The sequence below is a fragment of the Doryrhamphus excisus genome, chromosome 16 (genome assembly GCF_030265055.1).
Source record: "Doryrhamphus excisus isolate RoL2022-K1 chromosome 16, RoL_Dexc_1.0, whole genome shotgun sequence".
Lineage (NCBI taxonomy): Eukaryota > Metazoa > Chordata > Actinopteri > Syngnathiformes > Syngnathidae > Doryrhamphus > Doryrhamphus excisus.
In genome coordinates, this window is record NC_080481.1 from 14411400 (window position 1) to 14434396 (window position 22997).

General features: G+C 39.9%; 1 protein-coding gene and 1 long non-coding RNA gene across 7 annotated transcripts in view; one reads left to right on the forward strand and one right to left on the reverse strand.

The window, feature by feature from the left end:
* Window positions 1-177: 177 nt before the first annotated feature.
* The window catches only part of LOC131104945 (synaptotagmin-2-like), a 61480-nt gene continuing 38660 nt past the window's right edge, over window positions 178-22997 (reverse strand). For 3 of the 4 annotated variants that reach the window (XM_058052657.1, XM_058052656.1, XM_058052659.1), the window contains 8 exons: window positions 15110-15325; window positions 14601-14761; window positions 9843-9980; window positions 9485-9652; window positions 8875-9042; window positions 6593-6710; window positions 6231-6364; window positions 178-5484 (listed from right to left, as the gene is read on the reverse strand). In XM_058052657.1, coding sequence (XP_057908640.1) covers window positions 5269-5484; window positions 6231-6364; window positions 6593-6710; window positions 8875-9042; window positions 9485-9652; window positions 9843-9980; window positions 14601-14761; window positions 15110-15305 — 1299 coding nt within the window. In that variant the 5' untranslated portion in view covers window positions 15306-15325 and the 3' untranslated portion in view covers window positions 178-5268. The remainder of the gene's footprint in view (window positions 5485-6230; window positions 6365-6592; window positions 6711-8874; window positions 9043-9484; window positions 9653-9842; window positions 9981-14600; window positions 14762-15109; window positions 15326-22997) is intronic. The other variant, XM_058052660.1, reaches the window with a different exon arrangement.
* LOC131104949 (uncharacterized) overlaps window positions 6925-22997 on the forward strand; it is a 56294-nt gene continuing 40221 nt past the window's right edge. For all 3 annotated transcript variants that reach the window (XR_009119853.1, XR_009119854.1, XR_009119855.1), the window contains exons 1-2: window positions 6925-7070; window positions 9932-10093. This is a non-coding gene — a long non-coding RNA (uncharacterized LOC131104949). The remainder of the gene's footprint in view (window positions 7071-9931; window positions 10094-22997) is intronic.

The window sequence follows — 22997 nt, forward strand, 5'->3', positions numbered from 1 at the left end:
TGTGAAAGTGAAAATAACTCCATTGTTCATTGCTGCGTATGAGGTAGTACTTTCTATTTAAACATGTTGATGTGTCCACATTGATCATTAAACTCTAAAGTATTGAACCAGCTGTTGTTTGTCTGCGTGACACAAAGTGAACATCCGCAACCACACATTGGACACAAAACCATCACGGTAATTAAAAGTTCTTTATTTCCTATTTGTTTTTTTGTACAGAACTGGTAACACATATGATAAATTTGTAATAAGTTATTTGGCTCCCTTGATAACGTTATAAGGATCCCCGACATTTGTCCACATCAGGGTCAAAAGGAGTTTGTGAGCAACGTTTGTGTCCAGTCAAGGGCTAAAGCATGCGATCCACAGTAGGCACAAGTACTGACATGAACACGCGCAACCACAACACGAGACACAAAGAACACAGCTAGAGGACACATCCTGACTGTCCTCCGATCCAATGCTTTCCAAGAGGATGGAGAAGAGAAAGTAAATGGAAAAGGGGGGACAGGGAAGGAGAGGGAACTCTTGAGAACATCTGGAATGAAAGGTTGAAAAGAAGGGTCAGGTACAGGAATTTGGCAGTATACACTAAGTCCATGTTGTAAAACATGAAGACCAGCAAAAGCAGAATTTGGAGGAGGAGCTCCATGTGTCATAAAGACACATAAACCGAACAAAGACACAACATTTAGAGAGACAAATGCCTGCCGTTGATGCACATAGAGACGCTACATGTGAAGAATACATCAGAAAAAGAAAAAAAAAAACGTGATTGCACTTTTCCTTACTTTTTGACAAAAGTAAAGAGATTAAGTGGATGTTTTCCCTTTTTAAATCCCAGAATTTGTTTCCGAAAAGCAATACAATTGTGCATAAAGTGTGTTCCAACCAAACGTTTTTATAGAACTGGAATGAAGTTGATTGTTTCTCCTGTTAGGTCACATGGATTCAAACAAAAACTTAAACCCAAAGATCCTCAACAATCCAATAACTGTAGCAGTGAGTACAAATCCCGATGTGCTTGTATTGTTACGTTTGCCAAAAATAGTTTTGCTAGCTACAACTGTGTAGCGAAGGAGTGGCAGTCTTCCCGTACTTTGAACTGAACCGGGTTAGCACTACTAGCTTAAAGTAGGTTATCTGGCTTCTGCTTGCAATTTTGACAATATTAGCAGTTTACGATGCTAAGCTAACCTCTTGTAAAGGGTTGTACATGTGTCATTATTGACTCTGCATATGCTACATTAGCATTTTCCTGATCGTGTATTGTTAGCTGAATTTTTTTTACAGTGGTTAGCAACACATGCTAAGCTAAGATAACTCTCATCCCAAATGGTAATGCTATGACCTTTTGCTGTGTCACACATTTTTATAGAACTGGAATGAAGTTGATTGTTTTCTCCTGTTAGGTCTCCTCACATGGATTCAAACAAAAACTTAAATCCAAAGATCCTCAACAATCCAATAACTGTAGCAGTGAGTACAAATCTCGATGTGCTTGTATTGTTACGTTTGCCAAAAATTGTTTTGCTAGCTACAACTGTGTAGCGAAGGAGTGGCAGTCTTCCCGCAGTCTTCCTGTACTTTGAACTGAACCAGGTTAGCACTACTAGCTAAAAGTAGTGGCTTCTGCTTGCAATTTTGACAATATTAGCAATTTACTATGCTAAGCTAACTTCTTGTAAAGGGTTGTACATGTGTCATAATTGACTCTGCATATGCTACATTAGCAACTTTCCTGATCGTGTTTTGTTAGCTGAATTCAGCTAACCGTTTCCTGTCAAGTCTGTGACTTTTTATTTTTATTTTTTTTTACAGTGGTTAGCAACATATGCTAAGCTAAGATAACTCCAACAACTGTAGCAGTGAGTACAAATCTCGATGTGCTTGTATTGTTACGTTTGCCAAAAATAGTTTTGCTAGCTACAACTGTGTAGCGAAGGAGTGGCAGTCTTCCCGTACTTTGAACTGAACCGGGTTAGCACTACTAGCTAAAAGTAGGTTATCTGGCTTCTGCTTGCAATTTTGACAATATTAGCAGTTTACTATGCTAAGCTAACCTCTTGTAAAGGGTTGTACATGTGTCATAATTGACTCTGCATATGCTACATTAGCAACTTTCCTGATCGTGTATTGTTAGCTGAATTCAGCTAACCGTTTCCTGTCAAGTCTGTGACATTTTATTTATTTTTTTTTTACAGTGGTTAGCAACATATGCTAAGCTAAGATAACTTTCATCCCAAATGGTAATGCTATGTCCTTTTGCTGTGTCGTTGTCACAAATACGCTAACTAAGTTCTTGGTCAGCTGCTAGAAACAGCATTGCTAACATCTATGCTAAGCTAAGGTAATAGCAATTTTGTAAAAATTTAACCCCCAAATTCAGCCCTCTATATATATATATATTTTTTTAGCAGTATTAGTCAAAACTATGCTAAGCTAAAAAGCCGACAAACCCGGTTTGGTTGATAAATTGCACTCACCCCAAAAAGCAAAACACTCTATTCATCAATATGGCGGACTTATTAAGGACTTCATTGTGACTTTACATTGATAATGAATACAGTCAGACTAACAAAGTAAAAAATTAACAAAGTAAAAAAAAAAAAAAAATACACACACGCCCAAAGAAAGTGTTCCGGATGCTCACATATCTATTAAATTAATCTCTAAATGCAATGATAGGACAAACATGGCCAAGAAAATGACTTTTTTTTTTTCTTATACAACAAATCTATCTGCTCAGCTGAGCTCTAAAGAGTTAGTGCTTGAGTTTTATGGCTTTTAGCATTTATATTGTATACACATATTCTAGAATAAAACACAGTAAAAGACATCACTATGAAGTTCAAAAACAATCATAAAAAAAGTAAACAAAGCGTAGGGAAAAAGGGATTCCAAGTCATTTGTGTTAAATGGAATGTTTCATTATTTTGGCCCCGCTGAAGGAAAAAAAATGACCCAACTAACTTTATCATGGATCAGTCATTGGCACAACTACTGCAAGACACCTATTCATTTTTACTTTGATATTATTATAATAATTTACAATGACACTGCAGGTTTTTTTTTAAGGAAAATATGGACTTGAAGACTTGGAGAGCCTTGTTCCATACAGAAAAAAAAACACAGATATGGCAGTATTGTTGAACATAATAAACAAAAGAATTAGAATTACTCAAACCACAAGGGGAGTTAAGACAGCAAGCATGCGGCTACATTTTCATCCTACATGAACTCACACACGTTACTGGACAACACACTTGCTTAAGAATTTCAGGCGTGGAAATGTTCCTATGGGAATTAGTAGTAGTATCACTCTAATATCTGGATGACATTCTCTCTGGATGACATTCTCTCTAATGACCCTCATGGAAAATAAATACACATTTGTTTCATTTAGAAAATATACAGTGCATTTTTTGTTTTTTGTTGTTGTTGCTGTTGTTGTGTTAATAAAATGACAAATGACACCCATTTAAGTACACTAGATATTTTTGCTCCATCTCTAAAACATGCTCTTATGTACAGTATTTTTGTATAAACATGCAGTATCAACGTGGATGAACTATGTATATAGGCAAAACTACACCAACAGGTTGCTCCCTTGCTTCCATGTCGCCTTTTTTTTTTTTTTGAGTGTTGTCAACACGAAAAAAAGAACGAAATCTGCGAAACATTTGTTCAATTCCAAATTGCTTTTGATTCATGTCGACTAAGCACAAGTCGACGGAATTTTTTGCAAGTGTCGCTATTACATGTGTTGATGTTTATCAATTTATTCAACAACGTAACGATTCGGTCATGAGATATCTCATCAATAAAAAATAAAAAAAATTAAACATTTAACCCCTCCCCCAAAGTAAGTGCAGCATACTGCTGAAAAGAAACGGAAAATCCCTGTTAGTGCAATTAAATTCAACTGCTTGAGATGTTGTCTTTGCAATCCATTGTCAAACCAAACAACTGCGATATACACAAAAAACCAGTAGCAATTCGAAAAAGCACACACAATCAACTCCCATCAATTGTCACATAATTATTTTTTCAAATAAATAATTAAAGCTCTTTTTGTTTTAAAGAATGTTTTCGATGTACCGTTTTGAGTTAAAGTGCTTGAGGAATGAAAGTAAAATAAATTAAATGCAAAATGTGAAAAATGAAGAGAACAACACCACGAAGTGGAAGGCGTCCCTGGTAGTTGAGAATTGCTTATTTTGATACTTGGAAGGCTTGTCTCCTTTATGACTGTAAGACGTATGTGTGTGTGTGTATGTGTGTGTGTGTGTGTGTGTGGAGTCCATGATTAATGGCAGTAGCACTGAACAAGTGAGATGCGGCGTCGTTGGGAACAGGAGATGGTGGACGGCAGGCAGTCACCGACACCTTGTAAAATATCACATCATTTGGTGGCTGGAGTCAGTCTCTTGGATATATCCCCTTGATTTGATGTTTTCGCACAGTCAAGGACACACAAAAAAAATACAAATTCTCCTTCATCCTTCCAGCTCAAAATCCCTCACTTGACTAACAAACCGAGTATTTCTCTCTCAAACGTGCGTTGTTGACCCGAACAACTCGTGCAGAACATAAACTGTGGAGTCTCCTCTCAGTATTCCTGAGATGATGGCCAAAAAAAGGTGAACTGATCGAAAAGGCAGTGTGTCGTGTGGGTAACATGATATGTACCTACCACTACTGGCTACCCAACTCTAGGAATGTACTAACAGAATGGCCGAGTAAGATAAGTGGCAGGTGTGGAGCGTAGTGCACAATACACCCAAGGAATGGACCTGCTTGTGTTATTCCTCTATCATATGGCAGTATAAAGCATTTTTTATTATTAAGCACTATGCTAAGCAGACTGTGTCACTATAAGGGGAAAGGGGGGGGTATAATATAGATGACTGGATGTTTATTTCCCCTCGTACACCAGATTCCCGTTAAGCGCTCTAACTGGTCTTTATAGTCGACGCTGCACTTTCAGTAACAGAACTACAACCTCAATACAAAAATAGATCTAAAGGAAATCAACAGAGTATCTGTCCATCCTGTAACTTGTCATCTTTTTTTTTTTTCCAATGACATTATTTTATATAACATGATGCTTTTTTTAAGCTCTATTTGGCATCATGATGAACTGTTATGTATGGATCTTTTGAAAGATGGGGGCAGGGCGGTAGGGGGGTCCGAAATATACAGAGACCTGCGAGAATGATGGGAAACGTGTAAGGAGGTGTGGGGTTGGGTATCATGGGAGGGAGTTTACTTCTTGGCAGTCAGGGCCGCGAGGGCGCCATCCACCTCTTCTTCTGGCTGCAGGGGATGCCATTGGGCGATGGGACGTCGTGGGTTGGCCAACATGTCGGACCAGTGTTTCAGCCCTGCACCGGTGGACTTGCTGCCTACCCAGATCTTCCCGATGGCGTCGTTCTTGCCAATTTTGTCGTAATCTAGGACTGTGATCACAGCTTGGATTTTCTGGTAAATACAAAGGAGAAACTATTACAACCAAGTTAAAAAAAAACTTATTTACAAATACCTGGACACGTAACAGGGCGGCATGGCGGACAAGTGGTTAGTGCGCAGACCTCACAGCTAGGAGACCAGGGTTCAATTGCCCAATTGAGTTTGCATGTTCTCCCTGTGCATGCGTGGGTTTTCTCCGGGTACTCCGGTTTCCTCCCACATTCCAAAAACACGCTAGGTTAATTGGTGACTCCAAATTGTCCATAGGTATGAATGTGAGTGTGAATGGTTGTTTGTCTGGGATAGGCTCCAGCACCCCCCATGACCCTCGTGAGGAAAAAGCGGTAGACCTACCCCCTACATTCCTATCGTTCCTCACTTTGGTTCAAATTTCATGACTTCACACTATCACACTATTAATATTATATAGTTAATAAATGATACTGTTTAATGGATGAATATGGTCTATTATTAGTAAAAATTATTTTTTGCCTAAATTAAACATTTCATAAAAATGGCTGAATTAACTAAAATACAAATAAACGTAAGGCATTCAGAAGATGCTTTTTTTCATGTTTTAGGAATGGGGGAGGAAACCCGAGTACCCGAAGAAAACCCAAGCACGGAGATTCGAACGATCTCCTGACTGTCTGGCCTACATGCTAACCACTTGGCCACCGTGAGGCCTGTACATACCTGCTAATTTCTTAATTATGCTCTTTATACATTTGAATGCTTTGAAATCATCGTGTTCTTACCTGCATTTGCTCAAGAGGAATCTCAAAGCTGAATGACTCATTGTAGTAAGGATTCAGTGTGTTCTTCTTCACTGTCGTCTTCTTCTTCTTCAGCCTCTTTCCATTCTGCAGCAGGTTAATCTTCACATAGGGATCTGAAAGAGGACAAAACATGACGCGCATGCCTACTTGGGCTGCAATGCTGTGATGTACCAACAGATGGTGTCACAGCTGAACTCGGTGGTGCTGCATTGTGGGTACCGCAGAATCAGAACATGAGTGGAGTGCTGCTGACCTAACGGCTATGGCCAAAGATTGATGTACACTGCAATACTTGTGAAACCTTGAAAATATTAAATGTGATTGAATTGAATTTTGCATACCTGAAAGACCACCCACGTCCATTTTCTTCAGGTTCTTGGCTTCCAGAATACAGATTGTGAGTTTACCAGCAGTGGGGACATAACGCAGAGAGATGCAAATGTCACCCAGTTTCTCCGGCTGTTACAAGAATAAAAACTGAGATAAAGTTATGGATGCCTTTTTAAAGGTAAATGCAGCTGTTATTACATTTAAAACAGAATGATTTTTTTGTTTGTTCTCCCTATTTCCTGTTTTATTTTGCAAGCACTTCCTGTTTTTTTACTATTTGCAGTCACCTTTACTTATTTTTTCCATGAAAGCTGCAAGTCCCAGCTGGTGGCAATTTGTAATTAGTTGGCTTCTTCAGAGTGTGGCTTGACTCATTTGCTGGTTTATTGTGAATGTTTGGTTGGCTTTGGACGAATGTCCGCTTATACGTTGTGATGCTAGCTGCTACAATATCGATTTTTCCCTTTTTGGAAGGAAGCTCGCCCTATTGTGAGTTGCTGCAACTACTTGTGGTTGTATTAATATTTTACCTGCACTACGCTCCTATGTCTGCATCCCGGGGTCACAACCATGCCGAAATGTGACAGAATTCTCCTTATTCCTCGTTAACTCATTCGCTACCAAAGACGTATATATACGTTTGTTTTTTATTGTGCTAGAGGCAAAAAGAAGTGATGATGCAACTCCACAATAGAAGAGAGCATGTTTGGTGCAGTTTTAAGCCTGAAAACAGTCATAAGGTGGCAGAAGTGTATTTTATAAGAACTCTGCCTGCTGTTTTTGTGAAAATAGTAAATAGTTGATGGTGTTACATTTGTAAAAAAAAAAATGCTCAGCCGTTTTTTTAATGTTGTGGCATAGTTTTATATTTTCTGGTTACATATCCTACATTTGTGTCAAAGTGAAAGTTATGCTAGAATGTTTTCACTGAAGGCTGTTTTTCTCCCTTTTTTGTTAAGAACTAATATTTTGCTGAAACTTGTTCACTTGTTGGTATATACCAGAGGTAGGGAACCTATGGCTCGGGAGCCAGGTAGGGCTCTTTTGATGACTGTATCTGGCTCTCAAGCATTTCTTACCACAACAAAAATGCATTTTTGCTAACATTTTAAAGTAAACCATCACAGAAATGTTAAAAATATTAAAATTCAACAACTTTCTTATGCATTTTAATTTGTCCATGTATTTTCTACTGCAATACGGCCGACCATATCTATCTTTCCTGATGATATTTTCCAGGTCAAACACCAAAACTCGATTATTACTGGGTAATGCGGTAGTCTACCTCGGTCATTGAGATGTCAAAAAAACATGTAAATGTAAACTTTCCTCCTTTAGTCAAATAGCTAAAGCTGCAGAACCAAGCCTTCTGGTGAAGATGGCCAAAAGAATGAAATATACTGAATACGGTTCAAAACTATGCAGCAGCAGAAGTTGCATTAATGGCAGCAAGTATTTGATTTATTATTAGACACTGCGCTGCTCACGAAAGTGTGCTGGCCACACCCCATTGGCGTGGGGTAGTGTGCCTGGTCTACGTAATTAGAGCCCATTATATCTAAAACTGTTGGTCTTACATAAAAATGCACACATTTTATTGCATTCAATGTTTAAAAAAATGTATATGGCTCTCACAGATACACATTTTAAAATATCTGGTCTTCATGGCTCTTGTAGCCAGAAAGGTTCCCGACCCCTGGTATATACTATACCATGTCTATATAGCCCTATGACACAATATTGTGTGTGCCTTGAAAAATCAGTCAAAATTATCAAAAAATGGCTGGTACTGAGATGGACGGCTTATGGAAAATGGCTGTGATTAAGTGAGTTAAAGAAAGTGTAACGCAGTATATAAAAAAATATATATAGTCTCTTGAGAGACATTAAACATTGCATGGCAGATGTGCTTCAAAACGGTAGCTTGGCAACAGAGCAAATGACGTTTGACAAGACCCTCGTGAGGATAAGTGGTAGAAAATGAATTAAGATTTTAGATTGTCTAAGGAAATTTATGTCTGTTCTTTTTAGAAGAACATTTATGTCAGAGGTCACTGAAATTAAGGGCCTTTCTCCCAAATGTGTTTGCTGGTATTGAGGTCATGGCTGTCATCCAACCATGCCTTTCATTCTTTAAACCTTTATATAGTATCATTAGAAAATGTCTTATTTTAAAGCAAATTCAAATGGCCATGTGTGCCTCATAAATCCAGCACGACTGCAATTGAAGCAGGCTAGTAGCTATCAGAGCAATAATGCTGCAGGGTTGCACTTTCCTTCTCCGTTCTATTACCTCTTCTTGGTCTGCGCTGTCCAAGTCTCGCCACTCTTCGATTGGCTTTGCCAGGTCAAGGGTGTTCATGGGTATTTTAATCTCGCCGATGACATCATGTTTGGAGAAGCGATCAAAGTCATAGACGGACATGACCAGAGTCTTTCCTCCCATCTCTTGGAATGGAATCTAGAAAACAAGAATCAATCTAATTTTTGTAATTAATTGCACAGATTTATAGCATACTTTTACATATTATGAATGTGGACCACAACAATAATAATAATGGCTGTGACAATTTTCACACTATTTCAGCAGACCTGACCTGACTTTGACAAGCTCTTTGAATTGTTTCATCGAGCTGTGTCAGCAGCCACCAAAGGTGGCCCTCTCCTTTAATTTGATTCTCACCCAACATTCTCCTTGTCGGCCACCTTCAAAATGTCTGCAGCCTTTTATCACCGGTAGATGAAAGTTGCGGAAAAAGGAGCTAAGCAGGCACTAAGCTCTCTCAGAGGAAAGCGAGGCAGACAGTCCCATACCTGGTGTGTGAGGCTGGTCAAACTTGATGTGAAAATGTCACTTTAAATAGTAATGAGAACTTACGGGAATACAGGCTGTCATGGCTTACCTTGAAGGTAAAAGTCTCATTGAAGACAGGATTCAGTGTTTTCTTGTGAACCTTCGTGTCAAACTTTTTCTTCTTGTCGGGGAGCACAAAGACCTTGACGTACGGGTCAGAAGTGCCACCGCTGTCCATAGAGAGGAGATCGGCGGCTTGTAGGATTCCCACTGTCAGCTAGGGAATTTGATACAAGTCAGTGTGAGGGTGTTCTTTCATCGTTTTAGCTATCATCAACAAATATCAGGCCAAAGGAAGGAAGGCGCTGCACAAATACAATGAGAAGAATGTATTGTGTACTATTGAACAGCATTTACCAAGTACTTAAACCAGACAGAATGTTGTTGCTGACTGATTGTGTTCTTGCCTTGTTCTCCTGAAAGTCGTAATCAATGGAGTACTGCAGCTTCCCAAGCTTCTCTTTCTCCTTAACCTCCTCTTCTTTCTCATCTCCAGTCAGTCCGGGTTCGATATCATCTTCTTCGTCATCGTCATCCTGTTGTTTCTGCAAAGACACAGGGGGGGGGGGGTGGGGAAGGCAGCAGAGGCAAAGAATGAACAAACGGTTTTGCGTCCGCCGCCGTGCTGATTCAACAACCCTCGACCGTCAGCAGCCAGGTTAGTCACAGCACCTACCTGACACTTACCCCCGTACACGCAGGTGTTACTAGTGCAATCTGTTCATCGATGACCACGGTTGCAACCTGACTTGATTTCACTATTTCTTGGGTGACGCCATTTGCTGTTTTTTTTTTTTCTATTAAGTGACTATTATTTAAAAATGAGGCAGTGAAGTTGTCCTGAACTACAAAATAGTAGTAGAGATCAATACAGGGAGAAAAAAATAACATAGAAGAGTCACAGGGGAGGTAATACTGGATAGTACAGAAATAAATCAAGTGTAATATAACAGTCATGCACTAACATGTAAACAGTTTGCATGTTCACTCTATTATACAGTCATTGTATACAATAAAACAAGCTTAAAAAGTGACTTCCACACTGCAATAGTGCAAACATACAAAATATGTTCTGTAGATTCTCGCACATTCGTGAGTCAGCATTCCCAGTCCGCAAATGTTTGGCCAAAAATTATAATTTATACATTTTTTTTTTCTCTCTTTGAAAATGGGCATTTTTACCCACAGAAATCACATCTAAATCACTCTAAGTTAGTAATAATGTACAATATAAATACAGTCATACATCGCTCCCTCTAACTAGGTTATTCAAAAATCTATTAATTCATAAATGACCACGTTTTGTGTTTGACTATGGACTACTATTATTGCAAAACAATTATGTAGTATTCTGGTCACTAGAAGTCAGTAATATTAACATTACATTACATTAGATTACCTTCACACTGCATGGAGTCAGCCATAGCCTGTCCGACATGACATAGTGGGGGAAAAAAAAGTTTCATTCAGTGTGGAAGTGGTACATTTTTGGTTTCTTACTTTGTCCTTCCTTCCCACTCTTAAACAATTTAAGTTTAGAATAAGCAACTAACTAGTTAGCACTGTAGCATGCTATGTTTTAAGAAGCAATGTGGAATAAACAAAGAATAACAAGAGTGGAAATATAGGGGTGTTATTTCATGTATACAGGGCTCTAATAATGGTAAGTCATATTTAGAATGTCATAAACGGGTTTTCTATTCGAACTATGAAAATATTAAATTTATTCATGTTGAATCCTACTTTGCGGGAAATTCACTTATGTTTGGGTATGGACCCAACTAATTGTGATAAACGAGGGGCAACTGTATGTGATAATACATAATTAGAGCCACAGAAATGAGTTCCAATTACTATTTATGGTACGCTGTGCAGTATTTCGGGTCAAAGCGTCAATAAAGGCAGAGTTCCCTCTCTTTGGGAGGGGCCGAAGAGAATGCCAAAAAAACGATGCAGGTTTCCTAACATGTATCTTTCCTGATACTGAAGGCTCATTGACCGACATTACTGGTCGCTTCGGACATCCTCGCATATCTACCAGTTGAAAATGCCCTTTCAGTTTGGATGTAAAGGTTTGAAGCTTGTTGATGTTCCTATGGCTGCCATCTCGAAAAAAACAGATGTCTTCCTTCGTGAAAAAAAACTGGAGGGTCCAGCTACTCTCTGGTGAGCTGAAAGAAATACACACACCTCTCACTCATTCTTTTTTTCCCCCCCACACACACACATTTGCCTTGCTTTGCATGCAGGCTCTCATGCATGCTTGACAACTCACACACCCTTTTGTAAACTCGCACATTTGTTCTTATTTGGATGTAGCATTCTCTATTTTTATTGTGGTCAATGCTTTTCATTCAAACATGCCAGGCCACACAATGCAGCGTATCTCTTTCTGATGGCTGATGTAAATGAATTTACCTTTGTAAGCCTGAAGATGGACAACGTTTGAAACGGGTTGATACACATTTTTGTCAGGATCAAAAATGTCTGAACTCATCATACTGCCTTGAGAATTTTCGGTTTTCCCCATACTCCTAGAGTGGGCTGAGAGATAAAGACATGGTATTTTTGAATGCATGCCCTTTTTTTTGCTCAACTCCACTGGGTGAATATCAAAAACAAGTATTATCTGAAGCAACAGGGGGCAGTGACTACGCTTATATCTTTTGGATGGACTGAAATCCGGTAAATTTGGAGCAAATATTCAGGCTCATTTCTCCTCATTGAGTGTCACCTTTTGTACGTCAGCACCATGGCTCATCCAGGAAAGTTACTCTCAAGTCAAGTTGTGGCCATTCAATGTTACCTACTGCAAGGGCGTATGCTGGTCTTTGTCAAGAGATACAAAACAAAGTTTCATCTGTCGCCGAACTCTGAGCGTGTTTGCACAAGTGGGGGCGCAAATGTGTGTCAATTTCACAGACCATGAGAGGAATTCATAGTGTGATGTCGCCTCCTGAATTGTGTTGCACTATAAACGGCCCATGATGGTGGAAGCATGCCCAAAGTTCACTGGTGGGTTGCATTGAAATGACAGGATCCAGCTTAGCCCTTGCACATGCATGTTAGTGATCACTAGTGAATTGCTGAGTGCACTAGTCATTCAAAGGCTCAATCAAAGGAAGGCATTTCAAACCATTTGCATTAAAAGAGGTATTTAGGGAAAGGGGATGGGGGGGGGGGGGGTTCTGAAGAGAACAATCTCTATCAAGACATAGCAGTTGGTGTGGCATGTCAGTTCAGTGAATTTTGCGAAGCAGTTTAATTTCTCCCAAAAGATTCCTCAAGCACCGGCAGCACCTAAGCTTGCAAAGAACTAAGGAAGCCATAGCAGTCATTGTCATCATCATCATCATTGCAATCCAAGCCCAGCCCGCCCCCCATCCCAATGCTCCCCCCTCTGCACTGGTCTGCGCTTACTCAGAGCGGCCAGAGAGGGGCGCCGCGTGCTATCAGACCTACCGTAGGCAGAGAAGTCCACCACAGTCAAGATACACGGAGCACATATAAGACACAAAGCAGGAAGGAGGAGAGCAGAGACAAAGGAAGAGATTGAACTCACAGCAGACACCAAAGAAAGGGTAATCACAGCAAATGCAGTAGAGAGCCAGGAAAAAAATGACTGATAGGCCAACCTCCTCATTAGCGCAATCATATCTCGCACAGCACATCCATTGTGCCTTAAAATAACTTCTCCTTTTTTAGATGTATTGTTACCTAACTCAGTGCGACTTGTCAAATCATCACTAAGGCGTGTTAAAAAAATAATTATAAGAACAATTTATTTTTGCTGTTTTTGGAACAATTGTTGAAAGGTTGTGAAAACAGTCTTTGGGGCTGAGCGGAATAGATAGGACATGTAATTTCCCACTTAAACCCAAAGCACATGTGAGCGTGAAAGAGAGAGAGACAACACACATAACAAAGAAAAGAGATTAAAAAAAAAAAAGAATAATCAATGTGGGTAAAGGGTGTTATTTTCACCTGTGGAGAATACATTGTCCTGGTTACAAAGCCATTGAATACAGCGTTTGCTGATTGTTTTATTGTTCAAAAATTAGTGTCAAACATGAGCGTTTTCTTTTATTTTCAATTGGGGTCAAAACTATGACTTCATGCATTCAGGCATAGGAATCCAAATCAGTGTTTGCTGATGGCGGTCAGTTCAATTGCTATTAGATATATTCAACTCATCTGTCTATACCAGCTGGAAACAAAAAACTTTTTTTTTTTGACCTCAGACTGACAATGGAGCAATTTGGATTTTTAAATAATGTTCCAAATGGGTTGTTTTTGTAAGCAAAACAGTTATGCACACATGCTAAGAATTTAGTCTATAGTCTGGACTTTTTCCCTGTAAATAGGCCAGTCCTAAATAGCATATACAAGTGTGTCATTATATTGTTGTGTGGACACTGCTCTTTAAATGCTTCCGTCCAAGTAAGAACTTGGAAAAAAAGCAGCTACTGTTACTAATTGGCATCTTTACTAATTGACATCAGCAAAATGTGCGTGGAAATAAAAGTTTTTTTCATGCAATTTGTGTTTTATAGAGTCCACCTTGAGGGTGTTTGAGTACGAGTTACGGCCTTTTCCGCCATAAAAGTTCAATGCAAAATGCCTCATGAATGTTGCATCCATATTTAAAGAGCCTTGATTGCATTGTAATCACGGCTGTTGTGAAGACAACAAGGATGAAGAAGCCAACTTTCAAAGAAATGGAGGTGGAAAAAGTGTCAATATTGGGAAGACACCGTAGTGGCATAACACATAAAACAAAAGTTTTATGTGAATATAGCAAGGCCAACCGAGAATAAACCTAAATAAACTTAAAAAAAGAAAAAAGTCATTCGATATAAGGCATTCATTTCCATTTTAAAACCCAAAGGAGCAATATAAGTTTTTATGCATCACATATTACATTTGTGAAATAGCCTCTTTTGTGAGTTGATCTAACTAATGGGCACTTTGAAGGGAACATGGTCACCAATCCTAATAAATACTGGTTTCTGTTGTTCATGTTGACCTTGGTTTTAAAAATCCATTCCTATTCCTGAATGCATCTCTCCCCCAATTGCTACACATAAAGGTTACATTGTAAAAGCAGATGCCTCAAAGGCTTAAAAACCAGTTAAAAAATGAATCAAATTCCCGGTGTCACATACCTCTCCTCCTTTGAGGTTCTTCATCCCCATGTCACCCTTCCCCTTCTTGCCCTTCTTGTTCTTCTTCTTCTTGCAACAACATTTCTTGACGATGCAGAAGCAGCACGTTAGAATAAGTAAAGCAGCGACCACAGCTATGGCAATGATGGCCCAGGATGGCACTGAGGAGGGTAAAACACATCAGAATAGGTGAAACATTTCCACACGGAGAGCGAAGAAGAAGAAGAAGAAGAAAAAAATACTTTGACATTTGACCAAGCACTCATTGAGCTTTGTGCATGTCACGCTCCGGGCAAAACATATTTAGTAAGAGGTGCTGGCAGAGTGATTAGATTGGGTGAAAATTAGATTTCTGCGCCATTAGGAAGGGGGCAGTGATTGATCAATACTCAATAAAGTTATTATGTGGCATCCAATGCCTGCAGCAAAAGAGAAAATCCAATTCCAAAAAAAAAACACTGCTTAGTCACATGAATACAAGATGATTAGAAGCTGGTTTTGGTACTCACATGGGATCTTATCAATTTCATTCAGAAACTTGTTTTTGATCTCGTCAAAGGCATCGTTCTTGTTGACCGGTTCGGTGGAGTTGTCTGCAGAGATGAGGGCGACAGGGGCAGGAGTCACAGTCAAGGCACTGGCCCCTGTTGGTTTGGCAGCGACCATGGGCGTTGTCTGGTGCTTGAACAAGTTCCACTTAGTCATTTAGGCTGCACACAAAGTCCCTGGAAAAAAACAGCAAATTATTAGTTGTGTGCGGTGCTTTTTTCGGGTTAATTAATCACTGACTTTAACAAACTGCTGCTCATATTTTCAGGTACTAAGTCATTCTTAGAATGTAGATTTTGGGCTCAAACACGACAAAGTAGAAACCGACAAATACAATTAGTGAACCTCCTATATCCCTACAACAGATGTCGATGATATGCCAGGGAATATTATAATACAGTAAACCTCGGATATATCGGAAATTTGCTCACAACGGACAGATAAAAAAGAACCAATTTTTCTGTAATGCATTTCCAATAAAAATTCATTGCATATATCGGATTTTTTTATAACGGATTTCGCCTATTTCGGACAAAATCTCCAGTCCCGTTCCAATGCATTTCCATTAAATTTCCCTCGCATATATCGGATGGCCGCATCGTGGCGCTCCGATTCGCCGAAACGTGACAGGCCGCTATACAACGTCGTTTGCAGCGTTGCCTGCGTGTCCAGGTACATTGGAAACATAGTCAAGGAAGTGCCTTTTTATAACGGATAAAATCCGATTTACACATATACCGGATATAAATCCGATATATGCGTAAAACGGACATTTTCCGGTTTCGCTTATATCGGACAAAACCAGTGGGAACAATTGAATCCGATATATCTGAGGTTTACTGTACATGGAAAAGCTAGACACATGTAAAATGAAGCTATTTCCATTCCTTGAACCCTTTTTGGCCTCATACCATTTCATTTTTACCAACATATGCGTCATATTCTGTACAGTGATTGACTATGGCAGCCTGTGCTACACTCTGACGCCGCGCCGGTTCCAACATATTTCACCAAGCGGTGAGGTCAGTGGGCAATGATTTCAGTTCAGTTGGTGACAATATTTATGAGAAATAACCATCAATCCTCGCTTGACATCGGTTTTGTTTTTGTCTGCTTGTCGTCAAATGTTCCAGGCAATTGTGCCTGACTTAAAAAAAAAAAAATGTTGGTAGGAACAAAATGAACATCCACACCATTCTCCACTGATGTTTTTTTGTTCAATGTTCAATCAGAGCTCTTATCGGTTCCACAAATCACAGTGTGACAAGTACAGCTGGAAGCGGCCTGACGCCGACATGCTGGATGACTGATTAGGCAAGAGCAGGAAAAAAAAAATGACAAGAATAACAAGCATAGACTTCTCATGTTGATTTTATTAATGTCATGTTGATATGATAGGAAAACGAAATTTTCCAATTTCTTAGGTACCAGTCCTCCAACTTAGTGCCAGAGCCTCTGCCTCCATTTATTGCCACGTATGAATTATTCAAATGGAATCTGGCAGTGAGATGGATGAGCTCATGCAATTCAGGGTCACCTCAATACATATACTGTGTACGTCTTTTAAAATGAAATTTGTTGCCGTTATCAAGGATGGTGTTATTACGTTAACGGGTACTGGAATATATATATATATACATTTTTGTTAAGCTGTGTTTATGAGCATCGATTGCTAGTTGTCAAGCGTTAAGCCAAACTAGACCAACTGTATTAACGTACATGGATATGTGCTCGAACATTTAGCTCCACTTCACTGAGGAGAGAACAGCAAGGACGGACAAAAAGGACGCAGACTTATATAATGTTTTATTACTGCCATTACTCCAGCATTAGAGACAGCTTTTGCCAGTCATTGTAGCAAATCTACAATTTAATACATATTTTTTCCAAGCGTTTTTTCAGTCAAATGTCAATGTTTGAATGTTCATTCATTCATTTTCTACCGCTTTTTTCCTCAAGAGGGTCGCGGGGGTGCTGGAGCCTATCCCAGCTGTCTTCGGGCGAGAGGTGGCCAGCCAATCACAGGGCACATATAGACAAACAACCATTCACACTCACATTCATACCTATGGACAATTTGGAGTCGCCAATTAACCTAGCATGTTTTTGGAATGTGGGAGAAAACCGGAGTACCCGGAGAAAAAACCCACGCCTGCACAGGGAGAACATGCAAACTCCACACAGAGATGGCCGAGGGTGGAATTGAACCCTTGTCTCCTAGCTGTGAGGTCTGCGCGATAACCACTCACCCACCGTGCTGCCCTGTTTGAATGTTAATATCTGTTAATGAGACCCGAATGCAAGCCACAACCAAGGTTGACATAATATTTTTTTTTTTTGCCCCAGTGCTCCACACTACTTTGAACAGGAACCACATAATAACCAAAAAGATCATCAGTAAATGTAATTCATCTGGAACAGAAACATCTTACAACAATACATCCACTCAATGTGACATTTGACTAAAACCACAAATGTTAACCTCATGACGGTGCTGAAGGAAATGTCAGAGGATCTCCAGAGTGATTATGATGGATCCTCTAGGCTCCATGAATGTTTGTACAAAATCTCACTGCAATCCATCAAAGTGTTGTGGACACGCTGCAGTCTGGTGGAAAGAGGCGGATAGACATTACGAGCCACGAGGGTTTGGAGCTAAATTATACTCCAAGACGTGATGCAACAGGAGCGATAGGGAAGGTTTTTCAAAAGTGGGATTTTGACCACGGAGCAGCTTGCACAATGACATAAAGTCCTGTTATATTACAATAGCTGCTGTGTACTTTTATCGACAATATCTCATTCAGTAAAAATACACATTTTATATAGAACGTTTCAGCTTTATCTTGATATTTTTGTGGCATTTTGTCAAGCTCGGGGCCTTTTCCATGGTGCTTGATAGTATCGGTATCAGGCTTTTATCTAAGGTTTATTGGGCTGCAACAGAATGGACAGAACTAATACAGCAGTTGTGGTAAACACATGTCATTGTGTTGTGCCTGTGCTTGAGGAAGTACTGTGTACAATGTGTACTTGGATATATCGCCACTGTCCCTTGTTCGTTTTTATGACAACCCTTTAAATAGAGAACCATTACCCAACTTCTGGTAACATAAGTGTCTTTTGTCACTCTTACTACCTGCTTTTTGTACATCTTTTTGCACTGAGCTGGTCTCTATGTCACTGATGTGTGTGAGTGACAGGAAGAAAAGGTCTGACTTGCTTAGTTTTAATGTATAAATCTCTAGGCCAGACATTTTGTCTTATAAAAAAAAAATGTCTGTCTTTTATATTGTTCAGGTCAATAGGGTAATTTGCGTTGTGATGTGTTGTGACAAATCTTAGGTTCCGCTGAGGGAAGGCAGCATTTTTGCAGGCTACTGTATTTCAGTTGTGCTGACACTGCTTTTCGTGACAAAGCTGTATAAAGTAACATCGAAGAACAAAACAGCTTTACATTAAACAAGGTGTCCATCAAATGTTGGATTATCAAAACCCAAATGTGAGAAAATGAGTAATATAATAATAATAATAATAATAATAATATGAACTAAAACACCCAACTCATGAAATGATACATAGGATTGGGCCCACGAGACAAGACCAGATTTTAAGAAAAGTACAATGAAAACTATGACTGGACTAACAACATTTCAATTTACCTGACTCACAAAACACGGCACGGTGGTCGAGTGGTTAGCGCAGACCTCACAGCTAGGAGACCAGGGTTCAATTCCACCCTCGGCCATCTCTGTGTGGCGTTTGCATGTTCTCCCCGTGCATTCTCCCACATTCCAAAAACATGCTAGGTTAATTAGCGACTCCAAATTGTCCATAGGTATGAATGTGAGTGTGAATGGTTGTTTGTCTATATGTGCCCTGTGATTGGCTGGCGACCAGTCCAGGGTGTACCCCGCCTCTCGCCCGAAGACAGCTGGGATAGGCTCCAGCAACCCCCGCGACCCTCGTGAGGAAAAGCAGTAGAAAATGAATGAATGAATGAATGACTCACAAAACAATGCAAATGTGTTTTGAAATGTTTAATTTCCCACAAATTGACGCTCAAACAGAGCTCACTCTCTAACAGACTCCTGCAGTTCTGTTCCCACAGTAAACACTACAGGACTTCATTCATTCCACACACCATCAAGTTCTAAAATGCATCACCTGCACCTACATCCCGATAATCCATGAATCAAATCGTCCAATACTGATCGCATACATGTAAATGTTTCAATGTACTACTACATCGTTTATTCCAAGCCAAACAAAGCCAATATGCTTGCAAAATACTGCTATCCACAACTCACGTTTTGTATTTCACAAAGCATTTATTTCTAGTCTTCTCACACCTCTCCCTCCAGCCGCAGATGCAGCCGTCTCCCTCTTCAGTCTCCGAAGAGCAGATCCAAATTCAGTGTGATATCAGTGTGCACAACGCCAGTTTCAAGCAAGCCGCAAATGCAAACGTCACACTTGACACGCACACAACTAAAGTTCCTCCTGCACTAAAAGTGCTATATAGTGTCTGCATGCTCCCAAATCCGTCATCTCCAAATTTTGGGACCAGGGCTTTACATCACGAGCCTTAAACCCACTATACCCCCGCCAATTGTTCGGACCCAAATTCCACACCAATCATAAGCTTTTTAAAGCGACACCCCGGTGAGACATTTTTGAGGCATGTTTTGCAGGGTGCAAAAATATCACTCACAAAGACAGGAAGTCCCAAACACTGCAGACATGGTGGCTCTGAACGCTGCAGCGGGGGCCGATTGGTGGAGGGGATCAGCGTTTTAAAGCAGTGAAAAAGGATGATATCAACATCGGCCGATACTGATCTGTTCCTGAAATAATATATATTTTTTAATACATCATATACATATTTCAAAATGATTCTTTGTATTTTTATTAGTTATCAGTATGAATGGTTCTAGTTACATTTTGCCTTTTTTTGCTCTTTATTATGAAGCAGATGATCACCGGTGCTCGGCACTCGGCCAAATGCAATGAGCGTCAATTGAACAGCTCGGTCATTAAGGGCGCAGACAAGATTGAACATCCACGTCGGTTGATATGACAAATCTTACATAAAATGTATCAAATGTGGAATGACTCCAACTTCTGCTTTGACATCAACAAGAAGCAGGCAGCTGTTCAACTCCGGTTGGAGAAAACAGCCACGCATCACTCGATGCTGATGCTGATACTGACGCTGTGAGCACTAAGGGAGGTTGGATTGCAAGGTGTGCCTAAAGCAATTTATGTGCGGTTCCAATCTTGCACACTTGCCACTTCCATATTACTGCATTATCATTCATAGTTCACAGTCTGATTGGCTTCTGGCTGCCCTGTTCTTGCGATACATTTTTTTTCTCCAAGGGGCAAATCTGGTCACGTTTTAGTGGTTTTAATCTCATGTTAACAAAAAATGCAGCAAAAACAGCCTCGTGCTTTGCACTCAAGTTAACATAAAGTACATGGCGATGAGATGCTGCTGATCGTCATGTGATCAAGTCCTGCAGCAATACAAATCCCAAGCATGTACTGTAGGTCGCGTGGCTCTAATTGTAGTGGAATGAGTTTGAGCTTATTAGCGTCCGGGTTGGCTCCAACAGAAAACAACCCAAGGAGGGTGTGATGGAGTCATGCAGCTGTTCTATTACACGGCAACAAGTACACTGCACGGCAATTAATTAACTATTTGTCCTTTGTTTTCCCGACCCTGACAACTTCCCTCGACACAGCTACCCAGCTGTCTGCAAATCAGGCCAATATGTGTGTGTGTGTGTGTGTGTGAGCACAGATTAATGAGCATGTCTATATGTTTAAATCTAACTGTGGGGTTTGATCCTTACAAGATCATCAAACCACTTTAATCCTCATTTTCAAAATGGCAACAAGGAGAAAACTCATTCATAGGGCTCATGCAACTGCAGCTAAGGGCAACACTCCGGAGCAGCCGAGTGGTAAATTAACTATTGGATATTAGGGACCGTGAAAAGGTTGCTGTATTCAAAAGGAGACAACAGAAATGGCTGCTCGGCTGTCACAGGTCACTAGACGAGCGGGTCCTCCAAGATAAAGCGTAATCTGTGCAATGTGACCCGTTGAAATCACTCAGCCCACACTTCTGTGGCTTCTGCCATTATGTGGGTATCCGTGGGTGGGAGGAGTGCGAGGCTTCCAGCTCAACTGCTTTTGCACCTATGTTTCTTCCAAGTCTCACTCGTGTATGATGAGCGACACTATTATCTCTATCTACTGTATATGAGCCAGTTCAAAGGCCCATAAAAATCCAATACGGCTTTTTTTAACGACTGAAAAGTATAAAAACACAATGAGGTTTCCCTTTACAGATATGGACAATTGACAGCTGTACTCATACCAGTTTCATACCAGTAATTGGCAAAAATACATTATCTGTAACAATATCATGTTTAATGAGTATCCGTCTCATCCCTATTAGATACTTATAGGTTATCAGCCCTTCGGTCTCGGGCTGATACTGACACTTGGGGGCATGATACCTGGCCTGATACCAGACAAAACCATGTGATGATATTATTATCACATACTATTTAATCATGAGCTTATTATCACATACTATTTAATCAAAAGACCATTTTGTTTCCAGAAAATGTTCAGTTTATTACATGTATTATATCTAAACAGTGTAAAAATATTTCAACAATAATATTTTATCAACAGTCTTATCTTATCAATGTCTGACAATTAAAGTTCCATTAATCAAGTTTGGGTTTTTTGGTGACTGGAGAAGCACTAGGCACTAAGCACTCGTGCGCTGTTCTCTGATTGGTTGTTTCACGGGCACGATACCAGAGCAGCGCGCTCTGAGTGGACAGCTACGGGGGCTGATACTGGACATGGTTAAACTCTATATTTTATCAGTATCACTGCCCTGGGCTTTGACACATCATTATCATTTCTGCCTTTTCCCGTATCATTCATGGGCAGTTTCTAGGGTACAGGGCCAATTAATACTGTAGTATGTGATAAAGTGTATTATGAATGATACGAATGATACAGGAAAAGGCCGAAATGATACTGTATCAAAGCCCAAAGCCAAGCTTGATTAATGGAACTTTAATTGTCAGACATTGATAAGATAAAACTGTTGATAAAATATTATTGTTGAAATATTTTTGCAATTATTGTGTTTACACTGTTTAGATATAATACATGTAATAAACTGAACATTTTCTGGAAACAAAATGGTCTTTTGATTAAATAGTATGTGATAATAAGCTCATGATTAAATAGTATGTGATAATAAGATCATCACATGGTTTGTCTGGTATCAGGCCAGGTATCATGCCCCCAAGTGTCAGTATCAGCCCCGAGACCGAAGGTATAGTACGTGATAATAAGCTCATGATTAAATAGTATGTGATAATAAGATCATCACATGGTTTGTCTGGTATCAGGCCCAGTATCATCCTTCGGTCTCGGGCTGATACTGACACTCGGGGGGGGCATGATACCTGGCCTGATACCAGACAAACCATGTGATAACCTGTAAGTACCACCTAATTCACAAAGGCGATAGAAGCTGCATATGTGTGCTCCAATTATGTGCTTTCATTCAGATCTCATTGAACTATTTTAGCTATCATTTGTGTTGCACAAACAGTATAATTTGATGCACGGTTGGAATCAAACCTACCATGTCATAGCGGTGTTAAAGACACAGGAAGAAAAAAAAAAAAAAGGGATCAACTATGCCAAGGTCCATGCAGCATCTGACCTTTCTGGTCTCGACTGGAACAAGCCAGCTCAAAGTGATCATTTTACACGACTGCGCTGAACTTATACACATTTCTAGGA